The 16,893-nt window shown below is 48.7% G+C and overlaps 1 protein-coding gene and 2 pseudogenes across 1 annotated transcript in view; 2 read left to right on the top strand and 1 right to left on the bottom strand.

Annotated features, from left to right (window-relative positions):
- The window catches only part of AGRN (agrin), a 269,059-nt gene that overhangs the window by 114,706 nt on the left and 137,460 nt on the right, over positions 1-16,893 (top strand). Inside the window, exon 3 of the mRNA XM_066637393.1 lies at positions 10,004-10,051. Coding sequence (XP_066493490.1) covers positions 10,004-10,051 — 48 coding nt within the window. The remainder of the gene's footprint in view (positions 1-10,003; positions 10,052-16,893) is intronic.
- Positions 5,543-5,660, top strand: LOC136660825 (5S ribosomal RNA; annotated as a pseudogene).
- Positions 13,438-13,557, bottom strand: LOC136660715 (5S ribosomal RNA; annotated as a pseudogene).

The following is a 16,893-nucleotide window of genomic DNA, read 5'->3' on the forward strand; positions in this document are numbered from 1 at the left end:
GTGGCTGCGTTTCCCCACTCCCCCACCTCTTTTGGACCCAGCCCTCAATGTTTAGACCGCGTCTCTCAGAAGCGGCACCTCGTGTTTCGAAAAGAAAATCCCTTCCTCCAAAGGTCAGGATCTGGTGTTGTCTGCTTACCAAATCCAACTTGTAACTTGAACTTCATCTCCTATAGGGAAGATGGCTCTTCTCCCCCCACCCCATGCCTTTTAGGTTTCCTGGCTCCCCCAAATCAGCAGTTGAGGCAACAAAGTCTGTGTATCTGGGAGAAGGGGGGTGCGTCTCTGTGCCAAACGGCTCGACTTGGCGTGGCGGAGAAAGAGACACATAATGAATTTTGACACTGCCTTCTCCGCCCCTTTCGGCATCTTGAGTTCACAAATGAGACGCGGGCCTGTGGGGGGGGGCGTGCGGTTGGTTGTCGAGGGAAAGGAGGAGGTAATTTCTCTCTCGCTCTCTTGGAGGGAGGCAGGCAGAAGTGAGCGCAATGTGGTAGCCCGACCCCTGGCGTCTCTCCTCTGTGGAGATACCTCTGGAACCCTGGACACCTGTGGGCATCTTTGAAGGCCGGCACTGACCCCTGGTTGCTGCTGCCAATTTGCACGAGAACAGCTCCCTGGAGAACAAACCTGGATAGAAAATATACCTCCCTCCCACAATCATCTCTCCTTTGTTTTTACTGCTTCTCCAGCTTGCACCGTGTGTGCTCTACAGGGAGATTCCTCGGGGGAGAAGACTCCAGAAAGCCTCATCCACCCTTCTTTGCTTTGCTTTGCCTTGTTTTGGTCTGTTCCTCTTTCTTTTGAGTAAGGCGGCCACACAGCTTTGTGTACAGAGAGCGAGCGAGAGACCCATGTCGGGAGAGGATGGAGCTGACGGCTATCTGGAGAGGCACAGCTCGCACTGGGTAAGCGCAAACCCACAGCACTGGCTCCGGAATGACAGCAGACAATAGTCTATTCTGTCGCTTCTTTTCTCACCCCCACCTTCCGCTGGAGGAGGCTTTGGAAACTTGGGCTTTGGATTCCGTTCAGTGCCGGGCGACAGCCCCTTCTATTGTCAGGACTCTGGGATTGGGGCTCCGTGCACCCTTGCGTTGGCTGCTGCCGGTGGGTTTTTTGTGTACGTTGGCATTTGGGGGGCTCTCTCCCCGTGGCTTGCTTGCTTATTTATTTATCTGGGGAGAGGGGAGGGCCAGAATCCGGCAGCTCTCGGCACGGCGCGAGGAGAGGGTGGTGGCTCTCCGGACTTGTCCCAGCTGATCCCGAATCGCCGACAGGAGCCGGTGCGCTTCAGGATCCGTTTTCTCTTCTCCGGAGAAGGGGGCCGAGGGGAGACACAGATGAGCCAAATGGAGCCAGCCACCAGCTGTTGTCCAGGAACCCACAGCTGAGCCCCTGATGGACTTTGGCATTCCTTTGAAAGGGGACGCGGGGAAGACGGATTCTGGCCTCGCTGCCGGGCTGGCGGACAACAGCGGAGCACACCTGCTAACCCCCTGGATTAAGTTTGAGGGCTGTCAACTGTGGTCTCTCTGCTTCCTTCTGCGTCCCTCCCACACCGACACTTCCATAGCTGAAGGAGCACATGGGCTGAGATCACTCCTTCCTGGACTGAAGACCACCCGGCAACTGAGTTGACAGACTAATCAAGCGAGCCACGCCTTTTGAGAGTGCCCAAAGGCTCCATTAGCTCTCGCCACTCTCCAAGGATCTGCTTCCCCCCCCTTTACGATGCCACCCTCTTCCTCTTCCTCATGTGAGGAACACTGATCTTAAAATCAGGATTACTGTCCCTGTTTTCCCTTCAAGCGTTTCTGCCAAGGAGGCATTCCGGTAGAGTCATCCCCTTATAGTTTCCCGGTTTGGTGGGTGCTAGTCTAATTTTGTGGTGAATCTGAGCAGCGTTCCAGATTTGGGAGACCTTTTGGGCTCTTGTGGTTTGGTTGGGTTTCCCGGCAGAAATGGCTTGTTGCTGTTGAACCTCGGGGCCCGGGACTGCTTCGGAAAGGAACGTCCTGTCCAGAACAGAAAGAGAACCTGATGAGACATTGATGACTTCAGGGTTTCGGTTCCCCGTTTTGGATTACAACTTCAAGATGGCCCGTGAGGTGCCCAGGTCTTCAACCTGAACAGTGACCCCTGTTGCTGGCCAGCCACAGGATGGCAGTCCCTGAGAACACATAGGTCATTGCCATTTTGTAAACAGGTGGGCGGGAGTCTTCCTTGTGCCCAGTGAAACCGCTGCCCTGGATCTGCCGGTGGGGGCTTGGGCCCCGGTCAGCGGCATGACTGCTTGCCAATATCCTATGGGGCCAGGCTCCTTGGAGCGGGACCGGATGTACCAGCACAAAGTCTCCTTGGTAGTGCGCTACTTCATGATCCCCTGCAACATCTGCCTTATCCTTTTGGCCACCTCTACGCTGGGCTTTGCCGTCCTGCTCTTTCTCAACAACTGTAGGTGTCTGTCTCGACATGTGGCCTGAAATGGTGGGCAACCAGGCACAGGGAGGGGCTTAAAGGCAAAGGGGGTGTGGTTTGGAGCTGTTAACCCTTTCTCTTCCAGACACCTGGTTAAGTAGATGGCAGTCATCCTCTGTAGACTCTGTGGCTTTTAATTTTCTTAATTTTTATAAAGTCAAATCCTGCACGCAACAGGTTTCTGCCACCTGGATAGATTTCAGCATCTCTGAGTGCATGGGAGCAAAGAGTTAGACAAGACCCCAAAGTATCACTTTGAAATTATAATTAAGTAGGGCCTCCGTTTTTGGAGATAGTATGCCTCTGGGTATCCATTGCTAGCAGGCAAAGAGCTGGGAAGGGGCTGCCTTTGATCCTGGCTTGTAGGCTACCCATGAGAAGCTGGACTCTGCAGTGGGTCTTGTTCTGATCCGGACAGGGAATGAGTATGGTCTTGTGCGCCGTGATAGTGCAGAATGGAACCATTCAGGGGCAGTATTGCTAGATTAGTTTCTTGGACACACAGAACAGGGAAGGGCGATTGCTTTTGTGTCTTGCCACGTCTAGTTTGCCTGTCTTGGAAACAGGATGTTCTGCTAGATCAGGGGTCTGTAAACTTTTCGGCTGCATCAAATATCTGACACGGTGTTGAGGGCCGGGGGAAAAAATTAAATGTAAAATTTAAATAAATACATCAGAGATGGAACTTAGAGGAATGACTGAAATGAATGAATGGGCTCAAACGTCCAGGATTTCTCCAAGTACCAACACAGCCCAAGAAATAAAGCACACACACTTAAATGGACCCCCATTCCTCCACCCCACAAGCACAACTCTGGTTGTGTTTGGTCAACTGGGCCAGAGGCTCTCAGGGGATCGGAGGCTGGCCACTTGCCGGATAGAGGCTCTCTGCGGGCCGCATCTGCCCCCTGGGGCGGGGTTTGGAGACCCCTGTGCTAGATGGTTCCTTCATTCCAATCCAGCAGTGCTCCTCCTGCATTCATATCCCCAGACCACTGCAAACAGGTCAGCGAGTGCCTTGATATTTCACAAAGCGGCTTCAAGCCTGCCTATTACTGTTTCGAAGCCTAGAAAGTCCCTGTTCCCTAAAAGTTTCAGGGTGCTGGATTTAATCCTCCTGCTCAGTTCTGTCTTTTTAGCCCAACTGTGGGATGCTCAGACCATGTATTTGGAGCAAAGGGAGACAGAATGAGAGTTTGGGTTTCACTTTGATGTAGGAGTGGGGCAGTTTCCAGAGCTTCACAGCCCCCTTTCTCATTGGATGGCTCTGTGGAGTGAAGAATTCTGAACAGCTGAAAAGTGAACTTATCCGAGCCGACATTTGATCCAACACAAACTCTCATTTTCACGGCATTGATTTGATTTCAATGAGGCAGACACTTTATTCCCTCACACACACACACACACACCCCGATAAATTGGGTCCTCTTGTTCACAGTGCCTACTTAATACTTTCACAAGCTGACATTCAGAAGCCTCCATGTGTGCAATCTTTTTTTGTTGATTTGGAGCAAGGGGTTAAGCATTGATGCTTCTCTGCTGTCAGTCATCCCTTGCAGAAGAAGCTTTTGAAGAAACACCCCCTCTCATAAAAGCACCCCCTCTGGCACTGGAATTTTTTACTATTGCACCATCCGATTGATTGACTAAATATCTAGAGTGCTTTTCTTAAAAATCAAAGCAGTGTACAGCATTGGATTTAAAATAGCAAATAATCGGAAACCCCATTCGAAAACCATGTCTGTTACCCTTAGCAGCAGCGAAAACATCTCAATGCCAGCATGAACTACAGTGATCAAGAGTGTTGGGAAAACTTTGCCATATGGAAAAGTTTTTCGTTTCTTCTTAAAAGTCACAAGTGGTGGTGAGTGAATGGGAGATCTGTGTGACAATCTTTAGGCAGCAAATTTAAAAACTATGGGGGCTACCACCAAAAGGCCCTTGTCTCTGCTCTTTGCCAACTGAGGGCCCAATCCTATCCAGTTTTTTCCAGCGCCAGTACAGCTCTGCCTATGGGGTGTGCACTGCATCCTGTAGTGGGGAGGCAGTCACAGAGGCCTCCTCAAGGTATGGGAACATTAATTCCCTTACCTTGGGGCTGCATTGAGACTGCACCGGTGCTGGAAAGTTGGATAGGATTGGACCCTGAATCTCTATTCATGGCAGGCCATAGAGAGTAAGGTTTCAGGTGCTGATCTCCCAAGGCAATGTGCTTGATGAGAAGGTGGCCTCTGCCCCAAGAGGCTTACAATCTGAAATTGACACAAGGGGAACGGAGCAAAAGGAAGGCACTATTGAAACTGGGGGGGGGGGAAATACACAATTGTGTGTGTGGTTATAACAGAGTATAGGCCTTGGGGAGTTGGGCCAAAGGCTTTATGGGAGACAGTTGCGTCACTAGGGTTCATATCACCCAGTGCGGGAGGCCAGCGCATCACCCCAAATGATGGGCCTTCTCCCATGCAGAGGGTGGGGCAATGGCTGTGGGCGTGGTATTGACCATTGCTCCGCCCCCCACGGGTGTTTTTGGCTATAACTTTTGGTAGAATAGAGCTATTTCAACGTGGTTTATTTCTTTGCATTCTGCATGAATTTACACATCCAGTGATATGTCACATGATGGTATTACTCAAAAATACCAAGATTCTAAAAATTTTGGCCTGTTGCGGTGTCCTCACCCAGTGTGGTCAGCGTCCCCCTAACGTTGCCAAGTTTGGCATTTTAGGAAGCATTTTAAGGAAATGAGAATGCTGGCGTTGGAGGGGTGTTCTTGGAGGCAGTTCCATGCACAGAGAGCAGATCGTGAGGGAAGACAGGAATCTCAGCCATGTTTGCACACAGTGTGTCACCCCTTCCCATGCAAATGGCATCTGGCTCCATCATTCAGCAAAACTGTGAGCCGTTTCTTTCTCAAATGAAAACTTGTGGCGTTTGACCCTGGCTGGGGTTGAGGGGTGGGTTATACCCTCTGTTCTGAAAACCCTTCTCTGCCTAATGCAGTGTGTCTTGGGAGGTCTGTGACGAAAGTGCCCTTTGTTCAGACACTCCCTTGTCGTGTGACCATGCAGCAACTGTTACCCTGCACATGCCTGATCTCATCTGATCTCGGAAGCTAAGCAGGGTCAGGCCTGGTTAGTACTTGGATGGGAGACCGCCTGGAAATACAGGATGCTGTAGGCTTATACCATAGTCTTTCGAGACTGAAGGTTGCCAACCAACATGTGCCCCTGGCATTGAGAACAGGATTCCAAGCTGAGCCCCTGGCTGGAAAAGTCAGGCCTTCTGCTGGGGCAAGACTGCAGCGAGAGGATCTCTCTTCCGAAGCCTTGCAGGCAAAAACTCTCTCCTTTTCTGCAAATCCCCAATGTGCAGGAGCATCTGCTGGATATAGAAAAGAACGAGGTGTGGCTGCAAGTACAAGTGTGGGGGAGGCATAGATGCGAGGAATAACGCCTGTATATCCAGTGCCGAGCGCAGGGATGGTGTGTGTGTACTTGGAGAGAAGCAAGCACGAAGAAACAGATGCACAATTTTGTGGTTGGCCGTGACAGCAATTTTGGAAGGGGCAACCTGCATTTCACAAACTGTAATGTGTAAGTTGGTGGTAATGCGGGGCTCTGCTCCTTCTAGTCCCTGGACTGAAAAAAGGAAGAGGGGATGGAGCAGAAGAGGAAGTGTAGAGGAGAGAAGAGTGGTGGGCTAGATGCTCCGTCTTCCTCATGCTCATGCTTCCTCTTCCTCTTGCTTCCTCTTCCTCTCCATCCCTCTCTACCTTTTCCAATCCAGGGAGTGGGGACAGACGGAGGTGGGTGCTTCCCACCAACCTGCTGACTTGCAGCCCAGTCCTAGTCATGTCTACTCAGAAGTAAATCTCATTAGAATCAGTGGGGCTTACTTCCAGGAAAGTGTGGATAGGATTGGGCTGTTAGGTATCTGTCGCAATAGTCCTCGTGGATGGGCGGGATCTGCCCCACCTGGCCAACACATCCTTTTATCTTCACAACAATCTGTTAGATCACATAAACTGAGAGATTGTGCCTGACCCGAAATCAGCCAGTGAGCTTAACTCTAACACTGAGGTCTCTTGTTATCTGGTGTGCTCCCTGGGGCATTTGGTGGGCCGCTGTGAGATACAGGAAGCTGGACTAGATGGGCCTATGGCCTGATCCAGTGGGGCTGTTCTTATGTTCTTAAACTACAATTCCCAGGAGGCCTTGCAGGTCTCTTGTTATCTGGTGTGCTCCCCGGGGCATTTGGTGGGCCGCTGTGAGATACAGGAAGCTGGACTAGATGGGCCTCTGGCATAAACCAGCAGGTCTGTTCTTATGTTCTTAACTACAATTCCCAGGAAGCCTTGCAGGTCTCTTGTTATCTGGTGTGCTCCCTGGGGCATTTGGTGGGCCGCTGTGAGATACAGGAAGCTGGACTAGATGGGCCTATGGCCTGGTCCAGTGGGGCTGTTCTTATGTTCTTAACTACAATTCCCAGGAGGCCTTGCAGGTCTCTTGTTATCTGGTGTGCTCCCTGGGGCATTTGGTGGGCCGCTGTGAGATACAGGAAGCTGGACTAGATGGGCCTATGGCCTGATCCAGTGGGACTGTTCTTATGTTCTTAACTACAATTCCCAGGAGGCCTTGCAGGTCTCTTGTTATCTGGTATGCTCCCCGGGGCATTTGGTGGGCCGCTGTGAGATACAGGAAGCTGGACTAGATGGGCCTATGGCCTGATCCAGTGGGGCTGTTCTTATGTTCTTAACTACAATTCCCAGGAAGCCTTGCAGGTCTCTTGTTATCTGGTGTGCTCCTTGGGGCATTTGGTGGGCCGCTGTGAGATACAGGAAGCTGGACTAGATGGACCTATGGCCTGATCCAGTGGGGCTGTTCTTATGTTCTTATGTTGATGATCCTGGTGAGCCATATCTTCTGCGGGGGTGGGGGTGGGGGTGGGGGGGGGTAAGAACCACAGCCTGTAGTTTCTAGAAATTGTGCTGATTTAACCCATTTCTGCCCTGCCAGCCCAGCCCACAGGTATACACATTTGATCCCTGTTGCATATATGCAATGTTGGGCAGAAATGGCTTAAGCCTATGGCGTTTATTGGCTTAATTAATTGCTTTGTTCATACTATATTTCATTCTGTGTGTACTAATTAGCTCTGCCCTGGGGCCATTGGAAATAGTGTTCCATTTTACCCTTCCTAGGTGTGTCTGCAAAACCATGAGGACTAGGAACCTGGTTTGACTTCTCAAATATTGCAGACCAGAGTGCAAGCTCAGCAAAACCTGATGCAGGAAGAACTAGCCTCTGTGTCCTCTGCTGTAGGCTCCAAAGAAATGGTTATTTTGCAGAACCATGTTATAGTTCTACAACGTGGTACTAAAACACAACCACTGATTTGGAACCTCAATAGCTTTGATGTTCAATCAACCATTGATTTTCAACCTCATTGTTGGCAACCTTCAGTCTCGAGAGACTCTGGTATCGCGCTCTGAAAGGTGGTTCTGGCACAGCGTCTAATGTGGCTGAAAAGGCCAATTCGGGAGTGACAATCCCTTCCACAATGGGAGCAAGTGCAGTCTGTCCCTGGTCTGTCTCCCTGGCTATGGGTCTTCCTTAACTGGGAAAGGCCATGCTGCACAGCCTGCCTCCAAGCGGGCCGCTCAGAGGCCAGGGTTTCCCACTTGTTGAGGTCCACTCCTAAGGCCTTCTATAACTGACACTAAACATGGAACTGAGCCACCTTGCTCGCAACTCCATTTCCTCCTACATCTGGTTTATGTATTCAGCAAAACATCTAATTATGGTGGTTTTCTGGAACGGTTCAGGCTGTAGCTGGAGAAGCAATTCTTGTTTTCCTGATCTCCTGGCATTTAGAAAACTAGCATGTCAAGGAGAGTGGCCAAAGCCGCTTCTTGGCATACTAGCTTTCTACAGGCAGGGAGTATTTAAACATTGCATCCTTTTACCTTCAGCCTCTGCTGGTGCAACACAGCAATAATAACCATTGATTATATCAAACTAAGCACATCAAACTAAAAAGTTTGCTTGTAGCTTCCTTAGGTGGTTAGAAGCCTTTTTCTCCCCCTTTTTTTTGAGCATGGAGATGCCCAGTAAAACTCTTTGGTGCTACCTTAGGGCCCAATCCTATCCAATTTTCCAGTGCCGGTGCAACTGTGCCAATGGGGCATGCACTGCATCCTGTAGTGGGGCGGCCGTCACAGAGGCCTCCTTAAGGTATGGGAACATTTGTTCCCTTACCGTGGGGCTGCACTGTAGTTGCACCGGGGCTGGAAAATTGGATCGGATTGGGCCCTCAGTTGATACAAGAGGCAGTAGCTCTCCAAACGCCGGTCACCAATCAATTTGAATAGGTTTGATGGATCAGTGTCTTGGGAAACCCTTGTACCATAGGTAATAAATAGTTTGATTTGCATCACAGCCAGGGGTGGGGTGCAGAGACGGTGATGGATTGACTCGCCCAAGGCAGCTTATGTCAGATTCCTTCCCTCCCCCAGTGCCAGAAGGGAAGCCTATTTAGTATTTCCTTTGTGGACATAGACAGCTCCCCAACTATTGCCACACTTCGGTTCAGAGTTAACACTGGAGGGGTGTTTTATTCCGCCACGTGAAAGATTTGATACTGATTTTTAAAAAGAAAGATGTTGCTATCCCTCCCTCCTCTGCAATGTGAGGATAATAGCAGGCCTGCCTTCCAGGTCTGCTGTCAGTATTACAAAGATACTGTAATAGATTAGAAGTCCTTTGTATGTACAAAGTGCTAAGTAAATGCAATTGCTGTGAGATTAATGTACTGATTAATGTACTGATTAATGTATTGGACATAGCCTGGGATTCTTTGGTGTTTGAATTCATAGAGTCATGGAATGGTAGGCTTGAGAGGGATCTTGGAGGTCATGTAGTCCAACCTCCTGCTCAGTGCAGGTGAAGACAGCGTCACTGACAGGTTCATCATTCAGTTGAGAAGATTGGTATGACCCTGGGACGGTCAATGTCTCTCAGTCTAAGCTATCTCACAGGGTGTGGCAGGGGAGCAGGGTGATTTTGTCACCAGAGGGGGGGGGAATAAAACAGCTGTAATAAAGGAAGAAGTTGATAGAGAGGAGAGGGGAGGAGAGTTAATGTTTGGAGGGGATGTAGCTCCAACATAGAGCATTTTTTTTTGCCTTCAGAAAGTCCCAAGTTCAATCCCTGGCACAATATCCAGGTAGGGAAAGGCCCCTGTCTGGAACTCTGGGGAGATGCTGCCGTTCAGTGTTGACCAGACTGAGCTAGCTGGGCAAAAGGACTGACTCAGCTGGAGACAGCTGTCTGAGAGGCTGGAATCTCAACGTTCCTGCGCAAACCCTCCAGCAAATGCACCCGCTCTCTGGCAGTGCTTCGTAGTAAGCACGATGCAGGCCAGGGAACTGCTAGCCGGAAATGTCCCTTGCAGTTTTGTGGCTGCAGATATTTTTCATTTTCCCTCTTCACCCCTAATGTTTTCCTTCCTTCTTTCCTTGCAGACAAACCAGGGAACTACTTTCCGCAGCCGCTACCGACGCCTCAGGATGGTGAGTGACAAAAGATCTTTCTTGCAACGCTTGATTTGGAGACTTGAAAGCGAATCTGGCGGGCTCTGGCAACTCCGAGCCCTGGTGTGGGAACACCCCCCTGACCTACTGATCTATTTTGTAGCAGCGCTCCCCTCCCCGCACAGGCATTCTAGTTCAGAGTACACCAAGAGACTGCTGGGGTCTTTCCTTCATCTCCTTGCCTCTTTCTGGAACCAAATGGTGTTAGCAAATCCTCAGCACTGGTGCTTGTAGGGTCAATGTCTGACTTCAAAAATATGTGGCTATTGGGGATGGAATTATGGCCAGTGAGGATGTGGAGGGATTACAGGTTTGGTTTGGTTTGGTTTGGTTTGGAGAGGCAGGCTGCCTCTGATTGCCAGATGCAGGGGAGGGCACCGGGACGCAGGTTGTGTCTGTTGTCTTTGTGTGCTCCCTGGGGCATTGGTGGGCCACTGTGAGATACAGGAAGCTGGACTAGATGGGCCTTTGGCCTGATCCAGCAGGGCTCTTCTGATGTTCTTATGGGGGCAGAGTTAAAGTGGAATGTGTCATTGTTACAGCAACCTAGGGACACCATGGGACAAAACTCTTTGAAATGCCTACAGTGCTGTTTTACTGCTATGTGACAGACGGAACTGATTCAGCAGTCCCTTAAGATGTGGTGCCAAGAACTTAAAAACGAACCCTTCAAATGCTGATTTCATTCCTTGTTTATCAGCAAATTTTCCTAATGTTTGGTATGGTTTAGCCAGTGAATGTCCCATATAAGCCGTGTGGGTGGAACCAGAATACAGTTGATGGTGTGGTTGGGACCAGAATGCCTTCTGGTTGGAGCCAGAATGCTGGTTAGGGTGGAATCATGTGATTTGGTGAGTGTGGATGGAGCCAGAATGTTGGCCAGTTGGGGGCTTGGCCAAGCTTCCAACTTCCTGGCTTTTCCTTGTGCAGTACTGCTGTGTGTTCTGGGAAGATGAGAGGGTGTGTGTGTGTGTGTGTGTGAGAGAGAGAGAGAGAGAGAGAGAGAGAGAGAGAGAGGATTTCTCTCTCTCTCCCTCCCTCCCTCTCCCTCCCTCCCTCTCTCTCTCTCTCTCCCTCTCTCTCTCTCTCTCTCTCTCTCTGCTTTGCTTTTGAGCTAGCCTGCATAGCTATGCCTATTGCATATCTTTCATTTAAATTCAAACAGCAGTCACTAAAGTCAACCCACCTTGTGCATAGAGAATGCAGGAGGGTCCCTAACAGGCTGTGGTTTGCATTCATACAGCTTTCCATAATATCAGGATACAGCTATGCGGGCCGAACAAATTGCATCCACGTGCCCACTGAACTGGCAAAACATCGCTAATGGGACGAGCCTCTTTCCCCTTGAAGAAAAAAGGAGGTTGAAGCTGTTTTGGAGTTTGTGGGCCCTTGTCAAAATTATATGTTGTCTCTTATACATTGTTTTGGAACTGACATGCAGAGAGAGAACTTGTCATGTTGGACACAGATAGAGTAGCAGTGGTGATGATTCTGGAACCTTAAGGTGTTCGTCCCCCCCCTTGTTTAGTGTTGGAAGATTACACAGTGGGAAGGGGTGAACTGAGCAGTCATATCTCCTGCCACATGTCTGAGTGCAGGTGGAAGTGATGACTCCAAGATGCGATAGACTCCCCAGTTAAGTTTCCATCCCTGCCAGCTTGGGATGTTCTGTAATTTCTGAATATATTCTGCTATGTCAAAACCTTCGATCTGAGCTATTGAGGTTTTGGCAAAGTTGTACCCTGATTGGTTTGCAGAATAGATGAAGTCTTATTTAGGGGGCAAAGGAAAACAACACCAACCCTCTGCTTTGATCCAACAGCTCAGGTTTTGCAAGGTGTGTGCAGTGCAATTGTGAATGCGCGTGCCCAGAAGTCTGTCCCTAGAGCAGCCATTTACAACCACTGTGCCGTGGCACACTGGCGTGCCGTGAATGGTCTGTAGGTGTGCCATGGGAGTTTAGGGGAGGCCATTTGTTAGTAGGTCCACTGGGGGATGTGAGCCCTCCCCACAAACAGCATGGTGTGCCTTGTCAATTATCAAAAAACCGATGGTGTGCCCTGACAATTTTAGTACCTTGTCAGTGTGCTATGAGATGAAAAAGGTGAAAATCACTGCCCTAGAGACTGTGCTTAGGATCACAACCGTAAGAGGTGAATCGAAACACTTTGCAAAGCATGTTCCTCCAACAGCTGAACTTTGGCCGAAGCTGATCAGTTTGCAAATGGATCTTCCTTATTTCATTTTTAGCCCACCCTGCTTACAAGAAGCTCAAGGTGGCTTACATGATTCTCCCTCCTCACTCCATTGTATTCTCACAACTACCCTGTGAGGTAGGTGAGAGTGAGTTAATGTCATGGCTGAGTGAGAGATTTGAATCTGGGTCTTCCTGGTCCAAGTTCAGTGCCCTGACAGCTGCGATACCAGTTTGCAAGTTTAATTCTGTGTTTCTAATGTAAGTGGTGATGACCGAACCCCAAAGTCAGTGCAGAGCCTGGCAAGTCAGGGCAGGGCCAGAATATAATTTGGAAAATTAGGGGCAGAGTCAGAATGGAGGTTGATGAGCCACAGATGGAACCCAGAAGGCTGGATTTTCAGACTTCACTATTTCTTTTCTTATAGTTCTTATACTTTTGCTTCTTAGCCCAATCCTATGTGTGTCTACTCAGAAGTAAATCCCTTTATGGTCAATGAATCTTGCTCCCGGGAAAGTGTGGCTAGGATTGGGCTCTAAGCCAGTAAAAAATAAAAACCCTGAAAATGGTTGAAAGGCAACCTTGCCCTACACACTATAACCTTTTCTTCCTTGCCCCCAAACCGGCTTAAAATGGGCTTAAACCAGTGATTAAGCCAGTCTTTTTTAAAACAGCAGCCAATTCATGGTTTGTTAATCTCCCATGTTTTGTCAGAGTGGGAGTGCTGCATTGGATGCTTGATAAAAATGTAATTAATCTATAATTGGACCAAGGGCGTCTCGTTTTAAAAATAAAAGCCAACGTAGGTGTAGCTTGCATCTTGGTGTGCTGGAATATTAATAAAACTGAGCCCATCTCAATGCCCTCCTCCATTAAAAACAGGGTAGTTTTGCCCAGTGCACTGGGCATCCTCTTTCTTTCCCAAGGGAAAGGAGTAGCTTGTGCATTGCTCCCTTATTGCCCCAGTGTTTTGTAAAGAGATGGTTGGCAACCTTCAGTCTCGAAAGACTATGGTAGAAGCCCACAGCACACGGTATTCCCAGGTGGTCTCCCATCCAAGTACTAACCAGGCCTGACCCTGCTTAGCTTCCGAGATCAGACAAGATCGGGAGATAGTGTTCAGTATAGGGAGATGGTTGGCAACCTTCAGTCTCGAAAGACTATGGTATAAGCCTACAGCACCCAGTATTCCCAGGCGGTCTCCCATCCAAGTACTAACCAGGCCTGACCCTGCTTAGCTTCTGAGATCAGACGAGATCAGGCATGTGCAGGGTAACAGTTGCTGCAGTCTGAAGAGATGATTGTTGAAAATCTGGGGCGGTACAGAGGGGTCACCTTATTTTCTCCCTTTTCCCCGTCACTGTGTCCCTGCACAAGAGTATTCCTTTACATTGGATTTCAAAGAGATGCCAAAAGCACCAAGGGCTAAAGTACATTTATAGCTCTAAATCCCAATGTTGGCCGTGGGGGTGGAGGAGTTATTTCGCTCTTTATTTGTGACAACGCAGATACTGGCCAATAGTGTCCACTTGGTTTTTTGGTCTCCGGCCTTTTGCATACTCAAATCACCCTCATACAGCATGAGGACTTGAAACTTGACTTTTTTTGTTGTGAAAAGCCAAGACTCTTGGGCAACCAACTTCTTCACTAGATTGCCCTTTCTCACTCACTACAAAAGCAACCCTCTCAGTCTTTGCTCATGCCTCCAAATTGGATTTTTTTTCTTTTTCCATTGCACAAAACTTTAATTTTTCGTCTCTTGAACTTGGTGCATGTTTGAGGTGATCTGTGTCATGCTAACATAGATGTCTGTGTATTTTTCCTGGGTAACCCAAGGCAACATAGCATATTAATATGAAAGCCTTTGATTGTTGCTGGTATCCGTTTTGAGATTGTGAGCTCTTTGGGTTAGGAGCTCTCCTGAAATGTCACATGCATGGATGGTACTATATTAGGAAAGTGCTGTGGCTCAGTGACAGAGGAATTGGTCTGTCTGCAAGAACTCCCATGTTCAATCCCCATCATCTCCATTGAGGGCTGAGAACAGTTCCTAGTTGGCATTCTGCCGCCAGTCAGTGCTGACAAATTGGCTAGATGAATGGTTTGACTCAGTTGGAAGCAGTTCATATGTTGCCCCCAAATGCTGTGTAAACCCTAAATCAGAGGTCTCTAAACTTTTTGGCCAAAGGGCCGCGTCAAATAGCTGGCGCGGTGCTGAGGGCCGGAAAACAAAATTAAATATAAAATTTAAATAAATGCTTTGGAGATGGAACTCAGATGAATGAATGAATAAATGAATGGGCTCAAATATCCAGGACTTCTCCAAGCATGAACATAGCCCAAGAAATAGAGCACACACTTGAATGGACCCCCATTCCCCCATCCCACAAGCACAACACTGGTTGTGTTTGTTCAAGTGGACCAGAGGCTCTCAGGGGATCAGAGGCTGGCCGCGGGCCTGATAGAGACTCATCACGGGCTGCATCTGGCTCCAGGGCTGGGGTCTGGAGACCCCTGCCCTAAATAATAGTACTCATAGTTATTAAGAGAAAGGTTGCATCTGCTGTTTCCACAGGTGGCTGTTTAAATGCCCTTTAACCAGCAAAGCCCTGATCTTGGGGAGAAGAGATCAGAGTCTCTCTCTCTCTCTCTCTCTCTCTCTCTCTCTCTCTCTCTCTCTCTCATACACTCACACACAGGCTCAGTCCTTCTCCAGCTCCTTCTAAATGAGGAATGAGCCAGCCTTGCAAAATGTGGGTCACACACACACATTGCTCCCGTGGAATTGCAAAGATGAGGAACTCTCTTGGGTCATAGTGAATGCCTTCTGTAATTGTGCCCTCCAGCTCTGGGTGAACCTTCAGGGCATTGAAAAGAAAGAAAATTGGAGCTCTCAGGGTGGGGGAGAAGGATGGGGAAAAGAGGAGGCGCAGCTGGTCCCAGATGAACCCTTTCTAAGGAGGGATGTTGCAATCAATCAGTCCACCCGCGCCTGAGGAGTTTTCTAGGGTGAGCATGCACAATTGCCTACAGTGCGCCTACGTTATCGATAATTAATGGCGCCTGTGTGCTCGTTTCCCAAGCGCTTTCACGCCCAGGTGGGCTGTTCTAGCGTTTCGGGAGTTTGCTGTAAATCAGCAGTTTTGTGTCTGCCACAGAATCCCCGGGAGGTTGGCGCAGGTGATCGAGGAGCTAAAATAGACCGTACCACTTTGAGTTGCAGGTGGGGGCTGCCACTTTTGTTTACTCCCTGCATGTGGAAAACTAGTCCATCAGGTAGAAAGCTGCCCACTTTAGGAGAAGATTGTGGGTGGTGATGACTCCATCTTTGTTGTGCTGAAAGAATCACAGCTGCCTGCTCACTCTGTCTGTAAACCAGGCCTGAGAAGGCTGCCCTAAAATCCTTCTATGTAGCGTCATAAAAACCCAGCCATGATGCAGGAGGTAAAGAAGAGCTTCTTGATAATAAATTAGATATTGGAAAAACCACTAGCTTCTTTGCCAGCCCCATAAATACCAGTTTTGTTGGGTACTTCTCACTGGTTTTCTGGGCCATCCCACGGCAGGGAAGGGAGAGGGAGAATGTCTGAACGCAGGTAGTATTTTTCTCTCGCCTTAAGAATCTGTTAGCTGATTTAAAATGAAAGGGTTGTAAATTTTCCCTTGCCTGTGTTCCTTAAATGCTACTCAGGGTTTAGGGCCAGACTTGTGCTTGGCTTTCCTTGTGTTTGTATTAAGCCTGTCAATTGGTTTGAAAGACAGTGGATTAATGGAATGAGTTTCAGTGAATCTGTCAATTAAATTTGCAAATGAATTAAAGCCAACGGTTTTAAAGACACGCAAAACTTTTGACAGATCATTCATGCACGTTTCAGCCGGTGCCATGTCAGAAGAGGCACTCTCTCCTGTATGAAGGAGAATGCCTCTTCGAAATAAGGCTGAGCCAAAATCTTCGATTGGAATTTGCAGGAGAGGTCAAATCTGCCCCAGCTCAATGGCCCAGCCTAAGGGCAGCTGGTGGCCCCCGTTTTTATTTCCCAGAAATCCCCTTGGGATGACATAAGAACAGAAGAACAGCCCCGCTGGATCAGGCCATAGGCCCATCTAGTCCAGCTTCCTGTATCTCACAACGGCCCACCAAGTGCCCCAGGGGGCACACCAGATAACAAGAGACATGCATCCTGGTGCCCTCCCTTGCATCTCCCTCACATTGGTGAGGCCACCCTTCTAATTCCAGCCCCCAACTTGCTCAGTGCCTCACCATTTTGCCTCCTGCAAATGAAAGAGTGAAAACAGGAGGATTGGGACATTTTGTCCTCACTCTGCTTCCAAGATGGCACCTGCCACGGCCATTTAAAATACTTTGTATTAAAATAATTGCTTTAAAAAAATATACTGGTTGATTAATCAGGGTGCATTTTTAGTCAATCCGAAATGCTTTTTAATTCATTAATAACAACAACAGCAGCAGCAACAACAACAACAATAATACAGGCATTTATATACCGCCTTTCTTGGTCATCAGATTTCTCCTCAGACTTTAATTCAAGGCGGTTTGCACGGGCAGGCTGTTCTAAATCCCCGTAGGGATTTTTACAATTGAAGAAAGGTTCTATCTTTCAAGAA

This window comes from Tiliqua scincoides, chromosome 9 (assembly GCF_035046505.1).
Source record: "Tiliqua scincoides isolate rTilSci1 chromosome 9, rTilSci1.hap2, whole genome shotgun sequence".
In the NCBI taxonomy this organism is placed as follows: Eukaryota; Metazoa; Chordata; class Lepidosauria; order Squamata; family Scincidae; genus Tiliqua; species Tiliqua scincoides.